At 43.3% G+C, this 21,411-nt stretch overlaps 1 protein-coding gene across 6 annotated transcripts in view; it reads right to left on the bottom strand.

Annotated features, from left to right (window-relative positions):
• Positions 1 to 14,668, bottom strand: part of SYNE1 (spectrin repeat containing nuclear envelope protein 1) — a 400,736-nt gene extending 386,068 nt beyond the window's left edge. For all 6 annotated transcript variants that reach the window (XM_080663595.1, XM_080663598.1, XM_080663597.1 and 3 more), the window contains exons 1-2: positions 14,448 to 14,668; positions 7,328 to 7,595 (exon numbers count right to left, since the gene is read on the bottom strand). In XM_080663595.1, the coding sequence (XP_080519721.1) occupies positions 7,328 to 7,394 (67 nt within the window). In that variant the 5' untranslated portion in view covers positions 7,395 to 7,595; positions 14,448 to 14,668. The remainder of the gene's footprint in view (positions 1 to 7,327; positions 7,596 to 14,447) is intronic.
• Between the last annotated feature and the right edge of the window lie 6,743 nt (positions 14,669 to 21,411).

The raw sequence follows: 21,411 nt of genomic DNA, 5'->3' as shown, positions 1-21,411 counted from the left end.
GGAGAAACAAAATTAAATTGTCTGCTAAAAGTAGTTAATTTGGAGGCAACGTGTGGGAATGCTTTACCTTTTATTTGTAAGCCCTAGACCCTCCCACTTTTAAAGGCCTGCCCAACACTGTATCAAGTGTAACAAAGGGAACCCATACCCCATATGAAATACCTTTATACATATGTAATTTTTGAACTGACTTGATTTACATGTGACTAATTGACATAATTTTAGTATTTGTAAATGTTTGTTAATTTTGGTTTAGCAGTTTCCTGTTCTATTTGACAGCCAGTATTTTTACAGACCCTTGAAGATCCAGAAGGCCTCAGGCTCTTTGTCCATCATAGTGCACAATGGACAAAATGGCTCTGCGAACAGAAAGACTTGGAGGACAGGGCACTAGACAAATGTGAGCTCTTTAATACACTAAAAGGTAATATGAAAAAAAATGTAATATGAACATGTAACAGACCTTTAGGATTGAAAGCATTATAGTTACAAAAACAACACACACATCTGAGAGGTGAACATAGTCACCCATTCAGGTAGGATGTGTGTCCTTGAAGTAATTTGATGATCAAAAACTAATTTTGATTTTAAAAATTCAGGAAAAGAAAATCTCTTCAAAGTAGGATCCAATTTAACTGGTTTCTTTCTTTGCCTTTACATGTCTTGACCAATGTTATTTTCTATTTATTAATTTAGGGGGCACAATCCATCTATTTATTCATCAACTATTTATTTAACCTATGTTCCAAAATATAAAGAAATAATCATTGTTATATGCTGAAAATTGTATTCTATTTAAATTCAAGATAAGATCATACAACATTCATTGTAGAAAGAAATTAAATCAAAAGGAGAATTTCAGCCTAAATACAATAAATGGATTTTTGTCATTGTTTTGTGGCTTAATAAGAAGAGGGATTAACTCAGAGTAATAAAGTATAAAACTTCATCTCTCAAGGAACTATAAACCATTAGAATCTTCACAAGATGGAAAACGATTCCTTTCCCCATGCTTACTTAATATTAAATTAAAAGAAAATTGCATTTTCATTATTTATTTATTATTGTTTATTCTATTTTTCAGTCAACATTTTTGGTACTCTGAGGTTTTCTTTCACAGTATAATGGATTTATAATAAATATTATAGTAAACCAAAAACATTTAAATATTTTAGAAGGAGGCCATGATTAGTTTTTACTGGACAGTTAGCGAACTCCATAGGCATGTCTCCAAGAGTAAATATTTATCTTTTTTCTCATTTGTTTCTCTTTGAATTTACTCACAAGTTTTAAAAATCAAAGTTTGACCTTGTAGTCGGTTATCCAACTTTTGGATTGAATTGACCTCTGTATGACACCCGAGTCTGCCCATTTGAATCTTCTCTGGAACTTACCCCTTGCTCTATAAGACTGCATCGATACCCCTTATTTTACAATAGTCAACATGGATACATTAATTAAAAATCCTTCAAGTTTAGCAGATTATCTTCAAATGAAAAAACGAATGTAATAAAAGTCAGTCAACAAACTTTATTAAGTAAACATTGTGCTAGAAGCACGATGAAAAATTACAAAGAGCCAAAACCGGTTTGGCTCAGTGGATAGAGCGTCAGCCTGCGGACTGAAAGGTCCCAGGTTCGATTCTGGTCAAGGGCATGTAACTTGGTTGCGGGCACATCCCCAGTAGAAGGTGTGCAAGAGGCAGCTGATGGATGTTTCTTTCTCATCGATGTTTCTGACTATCTATCTCTCTTCCTTCCTCTCTGTAAAAAATCAATAAAATATATATTTAAAAAAAAGAGAGAAATTACAAAGAGGCTAAACTCATTATCTTCAAGAAATTGAAAACCTGAAGAGTTTAGATATTTATTTTTTTAGGTGTAACTATAAAGGAAAAAGTCTTCATAAGCCACCTGCTAAATGGATCCCCTTAGCCATTAAGAGCAGAAAATGTATATACTAATTATTTGCTTTTAACATTTTAATACCCCTGTATTATACTTTTGTCCTGTATTTGCTTTTAAGCTTGTATTTAAATTGATGAAAGTTACAGAAAACATTCATTATTCTTAAGATCAAATGAAACCCCGCATTGCAGTCTGTCTGCTCATCCATAATTCAGGATCCCAGCCTCAAACACGAGGCTCAGACAAGCACAGATATTGGCAAGAGTGAAATACTGAATGACTACAGTAGCAGCTAAATGATGTAGCAATCTGTGTGTGCACTTCAATCTTCTTGCACTAGAAATAAAAATTAAAAGCATAAAAACAGCCAAATATTATGGTTATAAACTAAATAAGCAAGAGAGGAAAGCCAAGTTGCAACTATTTATTAGTGATACATGGTTCTGACATGGGAATAAAACACAAAATGTGGAAAGGCATCTGTTACTCAGATTATCTATCCAGACCAAAAAAAAAAAAAAAAGGTGGTGGGGGGTGGGAGGGCAGATTCTAGAATAATGTTCTTAGGAATTTGAACTTTGAAAATAGCAACTCTAGTTCTATTTAGGTTCATAGAAAAGTATTTTTCCTCAAATAAATTTCTTCATGTGTCTTAATTATCTGGGCAATAATGCCCACCCTCCATTTATAAGGAACTTGGTCACCAAACACCGTTGACAGAAGCCAGGTCTTCTCTGTCCGGGATGTTGACTCTTGCTTGGGCTCAAAACATCAGTGAGCTGCACAGTGAGAACTGAACACAGGAGACATGTCCCTCGCCAGCTGAATCAGCAGAATTAACCCAGCAGATCAATAGGCGAGCAGTCAGTTCTGCCAAGCCCCTTCCAGAGGTTCATTTTGTTTTCACTGATGCAGGCCAGGTTAGATGTGGCCACGAGACCTTTCATTTTATAACCATTAATAACATATATATACATATGTATGTATGTATGTATGTATGTATGTATGTATGTATATACATATGACGTAGTTGATGCTAAGAGCTAACGGTAACTGTCTAGTGCTCAGAAATCTCATCTCTTTCTAAACTGTAAGGCTTATTGCTCTAAATTTGTCAGGTACCCTTACGACATGTTGTAACGCTATCTTGGACTAGAAAGGAAAAACAAAAATATAGTAAGTGTAGTCATCTCACTATGTAATAAAAGTACTAGTTTTAGACAGCACAGAATATATAAAACCATTATAATTCCTCTCCAAATCTGAAAAAGTTGCAACAAATGATCAGGCCTTTGCCTTCTCATGCAATTTTCTTCCATGGCTATTGCCACAGTTCACCACATCCCAGTATTTATAGTTTTCAAAGCACCTTCGTCTATCCTCTCACTGAGCTTGACAACAATCCCAAGAGGGTCAGTCCACATTTTGCAAGTGGGGTCCCTAAGGGCATAGATATTAAATAAGACATCCACTGTCACAGGTGAAGGATGGGGGTGGGGGGGACCTCCAATGCTTTCCTCCATTCCATACACATCTCAAGAAAAACCGCTTATATATCCACCACAAAAAAATATTTTAATTTTTCGACCCAGTAATCCCACTTCTAGGAATATATCCCAAGAAACCAGAAACGCCAATCAGAAAGGATATATGCACCCCTATGTTCATAGCAGCACAATTTGCAATAGCTAAGATTTGGAAACAGCCTAAGTGCCCATCAGATGAGTGGATTAAAAAAATGTGGTACATCTACACAATGGAATACTACGCTGCGCTAAAAAAGAAAGAAGTCTTACCATTTGCAGCAGCATGGAGGGACCTGGAGAGCATTATGCTAAGCGAAATAAGCCAGTCGGAGAAAGATAAATATCACATGATCTCACTCATACATGGAATATAATAAACAACATAAACGGATGAACTAAAATAGATCCAGAGGCATAGAAGCATCGAACAGACCATCCAACCTCAGAGGGAAGGCAGGGAGGCAGGGGGAAGGGAGGGAGAGAGATAAACCAAAGGACTTGTGTGCATGCATATGAGCATAACCCATGGACAGTCAGTAGTGGGGGGTGAGGCCATGTGCTGGCGCGGGGGGGGGGGGGGAACGAGCAGGAGAAGTCAATGGGGGAAAAAGGATTCATATGTGATACTTTAAACAATAAAGAATTAAAAAATAAAGAAATAAATTACATTCAAACATTAAAATATATATATTTTTAAAAACCACACTAAACATCAGTACTCTGCTCTCTCCTCTCACCCCTAACCATAACCTTAAAAGAATTGTCATTCAACACAAAATACAAATAAAACGTCTGTAGGATCATAATCCAATTCTGAATTATTTTCAAATTTACTCTTTATAATTTCCCTTTATTGCCAATCGCATCCAGAGAATTTTCCCATTTAATGCACTCAAAGGAAAATCTGTTTTATTACCTAATTAATTACCTTCCCCCACAGTTTGTCAGAGACCTGTAGGTTTCCTTTCCATTACTTCGAAGATGAGGTCACTGAGACACCAAATGCACAGAATGGTTCAGTAATTAACACCCAGGCAAACATCCAAGACAAGACACAGAGGCATGGAACTCCATATTCAGTGTTCCACCTCCCCAAGTAAAGACACACAACTTACACTGGAGATCCTGGCACTGGGCAGACCCAGTCAGAGGTCTGTTCAGCCTATGGAGGAAGTCTATGCCCACATACTCAACAGAGATCTGTTCTTTTATCTGGCCAGGCTATTTCTGGCATTTCAAGTGGCATCTTACAACAATAAATGTGAAATAAGCACCATTCGTGCCGAAGCATCAAAACTCTGTCTGGGCAGATAAAAATGATTGGGGGTCATATGACAATTGGAGCTTCTAATTGGTGGTTTCTGGTCAGGTGGAGAAACTCCCAGTTTCACTCATGACCTGATTTTCTAAAGCTGGGAGCATCTTCTGGGCCATAAATATCCAGACTTAAGCATTTAGTCTGTATTTGAAAGATCAAGCGTGCTTAACTGAAAATTAATGCTATGCACATCAAGTCCACTGCAAGCCAGGGAAGTGGAGTTATGACAGATTAATATGATGCCCATGGTGCAAAGCTACACTGATCACTTGCTGGAGACTCTAGAAAACCTAAAGGCCAACCTATAACATTATTTGACAAAGACTAGAGCAAATTCCTGCTAACGTTGGATATTTTTATATCCTAAGAACGTGTGTTTGAAACCTGGGAGAGGTAGAATGAGAATTGTACAGAGAAGCAGTCTTTTCTTATCTACACTAATAAAAGAGAAACATGCAAATTAACCATCACTCCACTATACCCACAAGCCATGCCCACCAGCCAATCAGGAGTGAGTATGCAAATTAACCCAACCAAGATGGCGGCCGGCCACAGAGCGAGCAGGAGGCTTGGGTTTCCCTGGCGATGGAGGAAGCTAAGCTTTCTGCCCACTCTGGCCGGCCCTGGGCTCCGCTCAAGGCTACAAAGTTTCAATTATAGAAGAAAAATAAATCCCAACAAAAATGGCTGCAGCCACAGAGCAAGCAGGAGGCTTGGGTTTCCCCGGCAATGGAGGAAGCCAAATTTCCTGGCCTGCCCTGGCCTCTGCTCAAGGCTACAAAGTTTCAATTATAGAAGATAAATAAATCCCAGATCCCAGGGCCTCCGCTTGGGTTGCTGGGGGCGTGGCCGGCCTGCAAACCACCCCATGCCCCAAGAGAACCCCCACCCTGATCTGGGACACCCTTCAGGGCAAACCAGCCGGCCCCCACCTGTGCACCAGGCCTCCATCCTATCTAATAAAAGAATAATATGCAAATTGACCATCACTCCAACACACAAGATGGCTGCCCCTATGTGGTCAAAGATGGTTGCCCCTATTTGGACACAAGATGGCCACCACAAGATGGCCAGCAGGGGAGGGCAGTTGGGAGGGACCAGGCCTGCAAGGGAGGGCAGTTGTGGGTGATCAGGCCAGCAGGGGAGGGCAGTTGGGAGGAACCAGACCTGCAAGGGAGGGCAGTTGGGGTTGATCACGCCTGCAGGGGAGGGCAGTTAGGGGTGATTAGGCCAGCAGAGGAGGGAAGTTGGGGGCGACCGGGCCTGCAGGGAAGGGCAGTTGGGGGGGACCCAAGCCTGCAAGGGAGAGCAGTTGGGGGCAACCAGGCCTGTAGGGGAGGGCAGTTAGGGGTGACCAGGCCTGCAGGGGAGGGCAGTTAGGGGCAAACAGGCTGGCAGGGGAACACTTAGGCATCAATCAGGCTGGCAGGGGAGTGGTTAGGGGGTAATCAGGCTGGCAGGCAGAAGCAGTTAGGGGCAATCAGGAAGGCAGGCAGGCAGGTGAACGGTTGGGAGCCAGCAGTCCTGGATTGTGAGAGGACATCCCTTGAGGGGTCCCAGATTGGAGAGGGTGCAGGCTGGGCTGAGGGACACACCCCTGTGCACAAATTTCGTGCACCGGGCCTCTAGTCTATACTAATAAAAGAGAAAGATGCAAATTGACCTTCACAACACCCACCAGCCAATCAGGAGTGAGTATGCAAATTAACCCAATAAAGATGATGGGTTAATTTGCATACACAGGCGCCAAGCAGCCAATGGTGGGCGTTCTGTACTGCCTCAGCCACTCTGGGCCTCTGGGGAGCGTAAGAAGGAGGAAAGGCGGCTCTGGGCCGGAGCGAAGGCAGTGCCAGCAGCCAGTGGAAGGAAAGCCCATTCTTGCATGAATCTTCGTGCATCGGGCCTCTAGTATCTATAGATGATGATAATTTTTATGGCTCAAGGAATATACATGTTTAAAGAAAATTCACAAAGGGGAACTCATTTATGAGCTGCCATAACATTTGACTGTTGATTCTCTTGCAAAGAGCACCTTGCTCTTAGAGAAACAACATTGGTGGGAACAGTTCCAGTCCACAGGCTGCCACTAACCATTGATCTCATCACCCCTTTGGGCTTCTTTGCCTCATTTTGCTTAAAGACTTTCTATATCTCTAAGGGCTTTCCTGTTGGGATAAGTAGGCCACTGGTTTACTCATCTAACAAGAGCATCTAGTTATTTGTTTCCACTGTCATGACACCTTATCGGGCACTGTCACGGTGCTGGGTCGCTATTTGTTATTGAAGGATAGTTTGCTATAGCTCTGACACACCGAATAACCATTAATAAGGCCACACAAATGCAGATGCAAAGTCAAAATAAGAACTTTGTCTTTTTGCTACATAAAGAAGACAGAATCTTAAAGTAGCATCTACTCGTTTGAAAACACTGGGATAAAAAACATTTTGCGATTCCTTGTTAAGGTTTCATAAGATTGAATAAAAATGCAAGCACCTTGAAAGGCTCTGAGATAAATGGATATTTCAAGCGCAGTAACAACAAAAGCCAGACAACGAGGGCCGCGTCTGTGCCTTACCTTGCAGCCTCTGCATCACGTTGGCAATGTCCCGCGGAGCCCGAGAGGCCGTCCTGGAGGCCGCCATGGTCCCTGCTGCGCATGAAACCCACAGCAGAGACTCTTGGCTCCAGGCAGAGCAGGACTAGGCCGCTCCAGAAAACACCTTGAACTTCACTGGATCTATGGGGCCATGATGCAACCCCAGGCACGGTGGCAGTCAGTGCGGAGATGACACTCCCCAAGGTGAAACCACTTCTTTTCCTTCCTCTTCAATAAACTCAGGGACCTGAAAAACACACAGAAAAGGTGCAATTTAAAAAAATCTACATAGGTCACCGTAGTGCTAAAGTAAGAACTATTTCTATTCAATTTGAATAGATGATTCACTACCAAGTGAAATGACTAATGGGAAAATACTTATAAGGTACTAGGCAACTACTAGGAATTTTGATGATAGTTGATAAAACAAATACATACACAAGACATAGGCAATAGCATTGGTAGCTAAGAGGATAAATGTTCACTTTTATTTCATGTTTTTAAACTATAAACTTTCTCAACTGGTCTATGAAAAGTGAAAGTTTAAAACACGAGTTCCATTCCTCTTTCCCCACAGGCTCTCTTCCTATGCTGTGTTGGCCTGCTTTGCACAGCTGATTTTTCTGTTTTGTTTGTACACTTCTCATGAATGAGATCAAATCTTAGCTCCTAATAACACTTTGGTGAATTAAAAAATAAATACAAAACTATTTTATTCTAAAATTTTGGGTTTCAAATATCCTGACTTTAGAAGTCAAAATTGGTTAGATTTAGTGTTATTTCTCTCCACACAGATTTTGAAGTAAGTGGTAAGGGTGGAGTAGGGGTGGTTAAGCAGACAAGACATTTTCCTTCTAACTTCTTCCTAAAGTCTCTGCTTTGATCCGGTTTAGCTCATAGTTCTTCAGTGGGGGAGGGGGAAAAGAGATAGGAGAGTGGTTGCTGAAATCTTGACATTGAGACATGTACTTGGAACAAGGATTTCTTAACCCTGGGGTTAGCTGAAGAGAAGGTTTTGCCACAGATAAAATAATTAATGACAGAAAAAGAGGAGAGTGCAAAATGTGCCCAGAGAAAGAAAATTAAGCGCGGGGCGAAGCTAAAGGGGCCTGTGTAAGAGTGACACTTATTACAGTTCACACGCCATCTCGGTGGTATGATGACGAAGGTAGAGAAGAGGAATGGGGAGGGGGGCAGGGGAGGATGATAAAAACAAAACTGTGAAGAAAACACAGCACATGTATGTGGGATGGTCCACCTGTCAAAAGGAAAAATAAAAACATGAAAGGAGTCTATGAATGCTATCAAAAATTCTATTATCAACTGAATGTATATAAACAGTATTATTTGTGAAGGATTGGTTAAGTAGAAGCGTGTAAGTACAACTGGCTGTAAGGTGTCATTATTAACACTAGTATATAATGGGTTCTAATTAGAATGCACAAATGCCAAGCTGATAGTAATCTTTTTAAATTACTTTATATTTTTAATATATTTTTATTGATTTCAGAGAGAAAGGGAGAGGGAGAGAAATATAGAAGCATCAATGATGAGAGAGAATCATTGACCGGCTGCCTCTTGTACACCCCACACTGAGGATTGAGCCTGCAGCCTGGGCATGTGTCCTGACCAGGAATCAAACCGTGACCTCCTGGTTCCTAGGTCGATGCTCAACCACTGAGCCACACCTACTGGGCAACAGTAATCTCTTTTAGATTATCATTTTGAAAAGGATGTAAAACATTGCACACCGCGACTGTCCCCGCGTGCAAAAGCATCTGAAAGGTGGACTGGGGCAGGAAAGGGATTCTGGTCACTTAGCAAGTTAGGGGACAGGGGTGGGCGCAGTGAATAGCATTCATTGATAAAAAGGCAGAAGCGGACTTCTCTTGGCTACTTGAAAGGATGCCCACTGGAAGTAGACCCGATACTTGGCAGCTTCCCGGCTGAAGGGGTGCTTCTCAGTGGGTGGCTCTCCCAGTGATTCTCAGAGGAGAAATGATTACTATGGCTGGCCTGCCATGCATCCAGGCCCCCAGCCTGCGATGACTGTGTGCCCATTAGCAGCCTTCAGCTCCTGGGGACAAATATCCCACCTGCCCACATACACAAGCTGCCTTAATTTGAAAACCAATAGACAATGAGAAGTGCCTGAGGAATCTTACAAGTGCCTCTTCTAAGCTGTTAGAAAGTTAGGTTCTCCAAATGCAACACTATAACTTTCTGAAATCTATCCATCTATCTATCTTTCTATCTATCTATCTATCTATCTATCTATCTATCTATCTATCTATCATCTACCTACCTACATATATACTAAGTAGGGATGAGGAAAGAGATTCATTTTCATTCAGCTGCCCCACACCAAGCCATGCTCAGCACTGTAGTTCACAGATGATTAAGACATGGCTACCACCATCCATCAAGAATTGTGAAATTAAAAGCATTTTTCAAAAGTCATCGCATAGCAGATCACCATGTTCCTATCTCTTATAGTTCACATTCATGTTACCCAATAGATTAATACTGAAATATGTATCTATCCTTCCCTCCATCCCTCTTTGGATACCACATGAAAGTCAGATAGCTCTGGCGTGTCCAACGTCAGCTTATGCATCAGTCTTACTTCTACAGTATGTCCTATTCCGCTAGTACCACCCTTCAGCATTATTTTCCCTCAGTTGTTCCAATACTACCCATCTATACTATTATGCATATGATTTGTCTTATATTTTTCACCATTATCAGCCTTAGCTCACTCTAAGATCATTGCTAGCCTCATTTCACTCAAATTAGACCACGAACATTTTGCAGGTATAGAGATTATAAGTCTTATTGCTTTGACATCTCACCTGTTGGTACCAAGTATATCTGTGAGCACATCACAGTCCTCAACACATATTTTTGTTTAATTCAATCAAGTTCATAATACTTCACCTCTATGAGCTAACCCCCAGCAAACCTTCTTCCCCACTGCAAAAGGGGTTGATGCAATATCCTTCCTATTTTAGACACAAGATAAAATATTTTGCACATGTACACATATTTCCTCTTTTGCAAAATTATGATGCTCTTGCTTTTTACTGATACTTTGACTTCAGAGGACATATAATTCGATTTAAAAAGTTTAAATTAGTAAAACAAAGATAATAAAAGGAGACTGGGAATTAGAAGATATGAGTTCTAGACTTAGTTTTGTTCCAGCCAGTTGGGTGATTTGGAGCTGGTTCTGTGGACAGAGCTCTCAACCACTGCCTGTCCCGGGGAGTGTGGTGCCAAGAAATAGGCTAAAAAGACATGGAGCTGAGTCCAAATTCTGTCTCTTACTGTCCACGTGACCTTAAGATAAGTGAACTTTTCTGAGCACTTGTTTCCTCATCTGTAAAAGGAAGTAATTTTATGCTAATAAGTTTCATTTCATTCTGCTAAATTAAATTTAAAATGTGTCTGGCATGTAGTAGAGTTTCAGTTAATCACTGGTTCCCATCCTCTTTCCCCTGGCCTCAGTTTCTCTACCTGCAATTTGAGTGAAGAAATGCCCTCAGGTGTGCTCTTCAGTTCCAAAACCAGAGGCCGCACATGTGACAGCTAAAACCACTACTGGTACAATGTCATGAGATCTTGAAGGTCACTCCTTGAACTGATTGATTACCTAGCAGTGGCTGTGGCCATGACCTCCCGAACCAGAATGATGGGAGGATAACCGTGTCCAGGCACAGGATATTGTGAGAGGTGGGAGAGGGAGAGGGGAGCAACCAGTATTGGGATGGAAAGGGAGAATTAGATAGACTTTGCTGGGCTGTGTACCAATGAGCAGTCCCTGCACCATCTCCAAATCCTTCCAGCGGGAGGAACTGAGATTACAAGATAGCTAAGTCCATCCTCCATACCTAGCAGAGAGGCAAGATTCCTGCATTATTTCATTCAGAAAAAAAAAGGTATTGAGAAACTATTTGACAACGATACTAAGTAAATAGCAGTGAACAAGACAGATAAGCCTCTCTGAGAGCTTATGTACCAGAGGAGGAGATGATAAATGAACACTACAGCAAAGGAGAGTGAGTGTTGTAATGGAGAAACCAGAGGTTGTGTGGAAACAAGCTCAATGCCCAATCAATAGCCATCTGGTGTATTTATTGTGCAGGATGCAGAGGGATTTTAAACTGTCTGCTGTTTGGGATTCTCCTATCTAAACAGCATGCGCCTCTATCACCCACACCTGTGAGAAACTCAGCAGCAAGTCATCACAGCAGGACCTTGCCAGTCTCTAAGCAGAGTGGACACCTGGCTACTGAAGTGGCTTCTTGTTTGTGCTCCTACAAAGGAAGACACTAACTAGGAAAAACACTAGAAGAGACCCTACGGGGCCACAGAAATACATCTTAAAGCGGCGTAACTACAGGGTTAGGCATGGAGAAAGGAGAGCAGAAAATTCCAAACTGAGATTACAAGGTAGCTAAGTCCATCCTCCACACCTAGCAGAGAGGCAAGATTCCTGCATTATTTCATTCAGAAAAAAAAAGGTATTGAGAAACTATTTGACAATGATACTAAGTAAATAGCAGTGAACAAGACAGATAAGCCTCTCTGAGAGCTTATGCTACAATCGGAGATGATGTGGCTCATTCATACCTGAAGAGGATGAAGTGACGCCGTAAAACAGAAACTGATGGACAGCACGTTGCCAGGGTATACATGGAGTACGGATATTACTTAATGAGCTGCCTAAATATGCTCAAGAATAGCATCGCTATTAAAATCCACTTAAACAAAAACAGAAAAGCTAATGAATGCATTCCGACCTCCTTCTTTCTAGCTAAGTTCTTTGCTGGAATGAGTCACATAAGTGTCTGATTTTAGATGTCGTTATCGATTTTCTCTTTCACCCTTTAGTAATGGTACTAATTAACAACAACAACAACAAAAAACTAAGATGGCTAAATGGTGTAAAGATGGCTAAAGGGAAGAAGAGGGACATCCTGAAGTTATCAGAAACATGCTGCTAACGTATGTGTGGGGGCATCAGTGAGTAGCACTGGTGATTACTCACTATTATGAAATCTGCAGGACCAAATAAGCACTGGTCCTTAGCCTGCAAGAGCAAAAATACAAACAAGCAATCAAAAGACCAAGTATAGAGCTGATGGGCATGAAAGATAGTGTCATAATTCAACTTCATTTTTATAAGCTTGGAGTACTATTAATCATGCCCAAACATATCAGCTCCCTTTCTGCCATACTTTGCTAGAGTATATACCGCACTCTTTGCCAAACATTAGCTCTTGTTGAATTAGTCCCTAAGGAAGGGTACAGGACTATACGACAGAGGAGGAGAAAGGCAGATCTCCTCACGGGGGAGGCCTGGGTCGTGTGCCTGTCACTTCAGGCCACAGGGTGTGGCTGTAGAATCTAGCGCGGGAACGGCGGGAGAAAATGCTACCGACCTTGCCCAGTCATGGGCTTGCCTCCTCTTCCCATTACACCTCCTCTCATTTCTAAGAAGCTGTTGCATAATTATCAGAGAGCACGTCTTAGGTGTAGCACCCTACACATTTCACACAAGCAATTCTGGAACATTTTAAAATGGTAAACCACCCTTCCGCAACCCCTACTCCTTGGCAGAAAAGCATCAAGTGAGAAGAACTCTTTTTATGGGCACAATGACAACTGAAAGAAAACAGTGGGGAACATCGCCAGCTCAGAAAGATGGTAAGGAGACTGTAACGTAGAAGCTAAGCAAATGTTTTCAAAGGTTCGCAGTATTATCGGAGTCAAGCTGTGCCTTTATCTTCTGCACGAAACATACGAAGGTAGCCTTCATCTGGCACATTTCATTCTAAATTTGCCACAAAGTAATAAACAGATTCAAAGACACAAGAAGAAAAGACACGCTCTCTCCCACTGCTCTGGTGATGTCAGGGACTTTTTATCTACACCATTAATCTGTTTCACTGTGGGGAACAGCAAGCCTCTGAAAAAACCATCCTCATGACTCATGATGAAATCAGCACTTAACGCACATGTGGGTCACATTAATAACCTTTGCCTAATTGAGAATTATTACACTTTCTCTTGGATAGATCTGGTTTCTGGTTACAAATGTTTTCTTTTGGAAAGTGGCTCCCAGATGAAGCCGAACATAGGCACTAAAGAAAAGAAAGAAAATAATTCACTCTGAACTTTCTTAACCTTCCCTGAAAAATTGCAGCTACATCCCTGGTTTCTACTCCAACCATGAGCAGCTCAGAAAGGAACATTCCAGCATGGCAGAGCCCAGTCCACAGCTGATGCTTCTGGCTGGGCTGGACCTGACTCTATTTATGAAAGAGGGCCTGAACTTGCAGCATCCACGCTGTCATCCAGGCTGCACCCCGAACCCGTTTCCCAAAGGGGTCCCTCTGCTTTGCAGCTGATGCTGCTTCATGTTGCGCTGGTTCCCTGCCCCCTGCCTGGCACCTGCGTCGCTGGGAAGCACCCTTTCCCAGGACTGACTCCTGGGGCAGCAATGCACAGCCTCCGTCTGGAACGTGCGTTTCTGGGGAGGAGAGGAAAGTTATCTTGCCCTCTAGCGTAGGCTCTCCGTGGAAGCATTTTGCTGGGTGACAGCGGAGTGGAGTCTGAAGCTGGGGCCTCCTTCAGGCACCCAGCCCTGGGCTTTGCCGCCCGTTCCCCCTCCCTCAGCCCTTCCTGAAATAGTCTGGGGTGGAGGAAGGGAGGCTCCGAGAATGCGTCCAGCGCCCTACATCTCCCATCTGAGAGTAGCGCCAGTGCCAGCCATCACAACGAGAGGGTGGCAGCCTTTTGCTTCGGCATCATTGGAGCCCGAGAGAGGTGCCATAAGCGGAAATGACAAGTCAGAGAGGGGGGCTATGAATAGGGGCAGCTACGTCCAAGAGGCTGGGAACACGCTCCCCTCCTCCCGCCTCCCCATCCAAGAGTACCGCACGTACACGCCACTACCACCGCCTCCCCCCAAGCACGCACCACCCGTGCAAGCGAGTGCAAACTTGCTCGCAATTTGTCTGCAATCTCTTCGGCTTGCACCCAGCCTCTCATCCCCTCTCCTTCTCTTCCCGCCCCCATCTCTCCTTCCTTTTACCTTCTCTCTCCCGGGCTGGTTCAGGCTCCAGGCGGCGCAGCGAGCGAATGGCCGGCGCGGTCTCAGTAGCCCTGGTGCGAGCGGATGCAGGGCTGCGGGGAGCCCGCCGCCCGGGTTCCGAGTACAACGCGCCGCGGGGCGGGCTCCCGAGCCGCAGCCGCGCTCCCGGGCTGGCGCACCGGCTCACCCGGCGCAGGCTGCTCCGCCACGCTCCCTCCTCTGCAATTCGGTCCTCCCCGCGGCTGCACCCTGGGGGGTTAGGCCTCCCCCCTTCGCCCCCTCCCCGGCCCCCCCGCTGCTCCCAGAGCTAATACTCCTTTCCGAGGGGAAGGTCGGGTGTCGGTGCAGTTCCCAGGCGGGGTCCCAGCACTATCCGGAGTCGCCACACCCCTCCTGGCCCCGCGCCAGGCTCAGGTTGTGCTGGTCCCTGGACAGGGGACCGGGAGGCTGTCTAACCGGCATCCCTTACCTCCCTCCCGCGGATGCACGGCCTCAGGCTTTTCTCTGCAGCAGCCAAGTCAGGTCTGTGCCCCACCCTCTCGGGGAGCCTCTCACCTCCTGGGGGTCTAGGAGGGAAGAAATGGCCTAGAGCCCCAGCAAGAATACCTGCTGCACCGGCCCCGAACTCTGGCCTGGGGTTCCCACCGCCCGGTTGACCTTTTTGGAGCAGAACCTATCTGGAAAGGCTGGGGAAGTGCCCTGATGGTCCCAGGAAGGAAGTGATGCAGTTCAATAAGAACATTCCACGGCTCGCATTCAATGGGCTCTCAGAAAGATAATAGCAGCTGACCTTTTGACTGTCAAATCAGCAGCCCGTAACATCACGGAGACTGGCCGGGCTTTGCCGGGTTTTGCTATTGTTGTTTATCAAGCTTCGCTCTCTGGAGAAGGCACTAGACATCTTCATCGGACCTATTCCTGGGTATTTATTAAGATGATGCTGAAGAACTGCCTTCAGTTCCACCAGCGGCAGCATGTGAGCCTGTGTGAGTCTTTCAGGCAAGGCCTTCTCCTGGTGCGGGAGAGATCCCCGTGTTGGTGTTGCCTAGTAGCACTCAGGAGAATGATTTTGTTGTGGTTTTATGGTTTCCAAGCAAAGTCAAACATAGTCACTCTTCACGGACAATGAAGTCCAAGGGCGGTGGGACGGAGGCAGCTAAAATAATGGAAGCTATGTCGCAAGAATCTTAAGCATAATAATTACTCCCTAGAATTTTCAATCTGAACAAAACAGTTCTTATTCTCTAAATTTCCTGAGTGGACGGACTGGCTTACAAAGCAAAAGTTTCTCTTTCCCTCACTCACTGCCAACACTCCAGTCTTTAGCTTTGCATTTTCTTTAATTTTTTTCTTTGGATTCTATAAAAATGATAATAGGCATGTGCTATCTGATGACGTTTTTGTCAACAACAGACTGCCTCTACACTGTGGTCTTATAAGATTGTAGCGGAGCTGAAAATTCCTAAGGTGTAGCGACGTGCAAGCCCTATATTGTAACACAGCCCTGCCTGGCTCGGTGGCTCAGTTGGTTGAGCATTGTCCTGTGCACCAAAAGGTCAGGAGTTCAATTCCCAGTCAGGCCACATGTCCAGGTTCCGGTTCCATCCCAGGTTGGGGTGCATATGGGAGGCAACCTGATCTATGTTTCTTTCTTTCTCTTTTCCTCTCCCTTCCTCTCTCTCTAAAATCAATAACATATTTTTTAAAAATGTCATAATGCAATGGGTTACATGTTTACGGCGATGCTGCTGTAAACAAACATACTGTCCCACCAGTCCCATAACTAGCACATCCAATTGCCTGCAGTATATTATAATTTATAATAATAAAAAATGACTATTACTGGTTTATGTATTTACTATACTTTTTATCATTATTTTAGTGTATTCTTTTACTTATCGAGAAAAGTTTGCTGTAAAGCAGTGTGCCGTGCTATGCCGGCGGCAGCCTCAGACATCTCGTGTTTACCACTTCTCTTGATCACATCGTTTTCTCTTGTCCTTGATTTATTTTGTTGTTGTTTTATACAGTACCAAGCAATGTGTATGTGTAGATAAAAGCAATAAGCTATAGCATATAGCCTAGGTATATAGTAGGCTTTAACATCTAAGTTTGTGTAAGTTCCCTCTGTGTACTTCACACAATAACTATGTCCGTAGTTAAGTAACATGACTGTATCTAAAGTGAATCTGGTAAACGAATCTGGTAAACTACCTTTCCTTTAGAGCCCAAAGAATCAATCTCTAATTGAAAAGGAGAGGGCAGTGTTTGGTATCAGTCTCAATGTATATCGTGCCTTAACCTCTGCCCAAGGCGACTCTCATTATAGATCCCAGAGCTCCTTGGGAGTCATTCTAAATAGCCCCCTCTGCCAGGGTAGATACCAGCCTGGTATCCAAACTTCTAGACCTATCACTCAGGAGAAAAGAATTTGGCTCAGTTCTCCCACTTAATCCTTCCCCTTGGATAACCAATTCACCCTGAAGGCTCCTGGGGGTAGAAGGAAGGTATGTGTTATGTGTTAAGCATTTGCTTCCTTAAGTTGCTTACCTGAGAAGTGAGCCACTTCAGTTGTAAACCTGAAGCATTGCTCCCACCAACAGAAACTCCTTAACTACACCTAGTTGCTGCTCTCCCAGGCTCGGACAGGTAGGGTCTAGGGCGGTGTGGCTGGCCTTGGCTGCCCGATGAACTGGACTTCCCCTCTCAGCCAACTTTATCCTCCACAGAAGGACTAAGCACATTATAGACTTTTAGAAAAGGTTGTCTTTTTCATACACCCCAGGGAAGTGTGTTGTACCTTCCTTTTCTTTTTTTTTTAACAACTATTGTTTGAAAACCTACCATCCATCAAATACTACCCTAAGCCTTGGGACTACAGTGGTAAGCAAAAACCTGACCTGTTCCTGCCTTCAAAGAGCTTACAGTATGATCAGGAAGGCAGACATCCATCGGAGAACCACACAAATAACTAGAAACACCAACCTCCAAGAAAAGGCAAATGTTGTTATGACACCTTTCAACAAAGGGAACTAATTTAGAGATTAGAAAGATTTGGCTAAGGAAGTGACATTTAAACTGTGACCTTCAGAAAGCATGGCGCTAGCTCGGTCAAAGGGGGGCAGGGGTGGGGTCTGGAAGCGCACTCCAGACAGAGGGAGCAGCATGTGCAAAGAGAAGTGCATGGTGCATTCGAGGAGTTGAGGAAGATGGGAGAAGAGAAAGCAAGGACGGGACAGGACCTTCAGGAAACAATGGACTCCATGAGGCCCAAAATGGAGTGAAGGGCAGACCGTGGGGGCCTAAAAAATTGGTGTGGAGAGATGGGTCTTTACATGAAGTCATTAAAGTGTGCAGCATAATAAGATTTATGTTTTTTAAATTTCCCTTTGGCTATAATGCAGAAAACAGACTAGAAGTGGGGTTAAAATGGGTAAAAGTAGGCCAGTTACAAGGCTGCTACAGTAATCCTTTAGAAAGATCACAGCATTCGTTATTGGAGTGTTGGTGCTGGGAAAAGCGGTTGGACTGGAGAGATATATAATAGACAAAACAAACAGGACTCCAGGCCCCATGTGTGGCAAAAGAAAGTCAGAATAGTACAGTGGTTAAAGTCTTGGGTTTTAAAGCCAGAAAGGCCCAGGCTTGAGTCCCATCTCCATCATTAACTATCTACATGATTTTAAGCTAGAAATGTAACCTCTCACAAGTTCAGATTTTACAAACCTATAATTCAGGATTATAACAACCTATCTCACTCATAGGGCTGCTGAGGGACTAAACGAGTGAATACTTGGAAAGCACTTCATACCTACCAGTGCCTGTCATGTGCTCACTAAATGCAATACAATGAACATATTGTTATAGTTACGGTTATATTTACTCTTCTTTTGATGTTTCTGAAGTTGGCAAATAAGGGGAAACAATCAGTCTCTACTTCACTTTGCAAAAGGCTAACAGGGTGCGGACACCAGCTTCTGAGAGCAGTAAATGTAACCACGGGGCCTTCTCAGGCCGAGAGACAGCAGCCAGGCCAACAACCCAATTCACTCCTCCACCAAGCCCAAGGCCTGTGCTTCTCATAGGCCTTCTCTTTATCTTCTCTTGGTTTATGTAGGATCCTAGTTTCATACATTATGGCAGCTCTCTGCATTAACAGGAAGAGCCAAAGAACAGCAAGAAATTGCAGAGTCACTTCATTTCAGCTCTATCCCAAATCCTGCATCACTGTGTTCCATTATATATGTAAGATGAGAGTCGTATCACCAATATGAAATTGGCAAATAATTATTTATATTTCTATCATTTATCTTTTATGTAATTGTGTTAATACTATGGCAAAATTTTGCCATGTTGTTGGTTGATCAAAAGGATCAGGGTCCTACCTAAGGTTCATCCTATGACGTGAACACCTGGGCAACCCCACAAGTGGGTCTCTCCTTCCACCTTCTTACCTTAGTCTCTTCAAAGCAAACTTCTATGGAAATTCTAAACAGAAGCAAACTTCTATGGAAATTCTAAACAGAAATTCTAACTATGTAGATAGTTAATGATGGAGATGGGACTCAAGCCTGGGCCTTTCTGGCTTTAAAACCCAAGACTTTAATGCTAATGGGGCTTTGTTTCTGTCCAGGTCTTGATGCAGTCAATAATGCTCTGTTTGAGTTTTAAGTTATTGGTAGTCTCTTATGATGTAACTAGAGGCCCGATGCATGAAAATTCATGCAAAATTAGGCCTTCCTTCCCCTGGCTGCCAGCACCGGCTTCCCTCCACCACCCGGGACCTGGGCTGCTTCCCTCCCGCCACCGGCAGGCACCTGGGACCCATGCTGCTTTCTTCCAGCCCCAGCTTCATCCGGAAGGACGTCTGGTCTAATTAGCATATTACCCTTTTATTATTATAGATTGCTGCTGGTGGAGTCATTATAATCTGCTAAATGGGGGGAAGGACTGATGGGAGGAGGGGTTTACTTCTTTCAGCAAGGACGTTTTTGGAGGATTTGAGGTTCAGAGTACGAAGATTCACCCAAGTCTCCCAAAATGCCCCTTTCCCAATTCCCAGGGCCCACTCTTACCAATGAAGTCCTTAACAACTACACAAGAGGCCTAGCAAGGCTTTGAAATCATCTTGCATTATAAACTTGCTACCTGTAGCCACAGACAGGTCTGATTTTTGGCTGTATCAATGATGTGGCTTCAAATGTGAGGATCCTGGCTTGATCCAAGACTGTAAAGTTTCTGAGCTTGTCATATTTTTTCTTACAGCCTCCACTGTAGTGTCGTCAGAAGTAGCCGACACACGCCTCAGTCTGTCTAATTCTCCTCTCTTTTCCACAGCAATAATCAACTTGCTCTCCTAAATCCTTATCTTCAATAGACCCTTGATTTTAGGCAGCCAGAGGTGTTCATTTAAGTAACTGTTAGCCACTATGTGTCTCCTTTGAACTGCATTTTAAATTGAAATGAGGTCATCACTGCATGTGAACCCAACCACGTCAACTAACCAATCATACGAGAGTCCCATTTTTGAAGGTCTGGAACCAGTCTTGGTATGTAAGATTCTGACAGGATTCACTAAAGAAAAAGAAAAACAACTTGAGGATTTGATATCAGGATTAGGTGCTCAGAGGTTGTTGGTAAGCTAGATTAGTGACGATTAGTGTGGCTGCTATTAGCTTTCTTTCGAGTAATATCACTGTAGATATAACCCAGGACTCAGCAACTGGCTGCTGCCACCCAGAGGTAAAAATACTGCAGCAAATGGCCAGCAGTGTCACAGTGCCCTGGCTCTGAAGTCCCCGTGATGGCCCGTTGCCTTCAGCCGGCCACTGTAGCACTCCTCTTTGCCTTCCAAATCTTATGTGAGAGCATTGGCAAAATGCAAATTCACCCAGATCTCCCAGGAAAGGGAGCCTGGGAAAGGTAATCCCCTGACTTCCTGCCTTTGAGACACAGGAGAGAGCACTGAATGGGTTGCGAATAAATGTTTATTTTCTGTCTGCCCCGAGAATGTAAGCTCCATGAGGGCAGATAGCTTTGCCTGTTTGTTAACTCTTGCATTCTCAGCATTTAAAATAAACACGTAAGTGTATTCAATAAATATTTGTTAAATAAAGGCATGAATAATGTAGCAATCTTACTATAACTCATGGAATTCTACAGACCATCAATGATGCTGTTATGTTATTATCCAAATCTCCAGGACATCTGAACCCCATTGGGCCATAAACACAGGATAATTCCTTATTTCATGATGTAAAATGTTAGAATAAGATATTTTTCTTTCTCTTTAGCTGTTAATCCTATCTTTTCTGTTTGGTTCACAATTTTGTAACTATCCTAAAGCAATGTAATTTTGGCTCTGATTGTATATGTAGTTTTATGTCTGAAATGGCCCCTGATAAGTAGACATCTCTGAAATCCCCTGATGAATTCACTTCTGAGATTGTGTTCTTTTCATATTTCCCTTGGGTTTGTGTCACAGTCTAGACATGTCAGAGTCTTTTCTTTGTTCTTCCTCATATATTACTATCATATAACATATCACATTAGGCTCATAACCTTTTGTGGATACTTCAAAAATTTGTTTCACAGGCTGCCACCACTCTGCCTAACTTGTGCATAACAACTCTTCTAAATACTCTTTTGAACTGAGCTTTTGTTTACAAGATAACTGTGCCAGTAATGACATCAGGTTGTAGATGAGTTTGCAGTGGGAAAAGATCATGTGGACTGAAGAAGTTCTTAATTGGATTCCTACAAAGAGTGTTCCAGAATGGCTGAATGAGCTCACTGGTACACAGTTTTATTGGCCACTTGGAAATACTTCAAGGGGCCTCTCAGGAAGGAAAAGAGATCCTTATTTGTGCATCTCTTCTTCCTGGTTTATTGCATTTCCTCATACACATTTTTAGCTGGAAAATTTGTGAGAAATCATCAGAATTAAGTTTCTGTGTGAGCATGT

Source organism: Plecotus auritus, assembly GCF_963455305.1.
Source record: "Plecotus auritus genome assembly, chromosome: 4".
NCBI classification, from domain to species: Eukaryota; Metazoa; Chordata; class Mammalia; order Chiroptera; family Vespertilionidae; genus Plecotus; species Plecotus auritus.
Note: the sequence above shows the minus strand (reverse complement) of the source record. Positions and strands in the feature narration are given on the sequence as shown.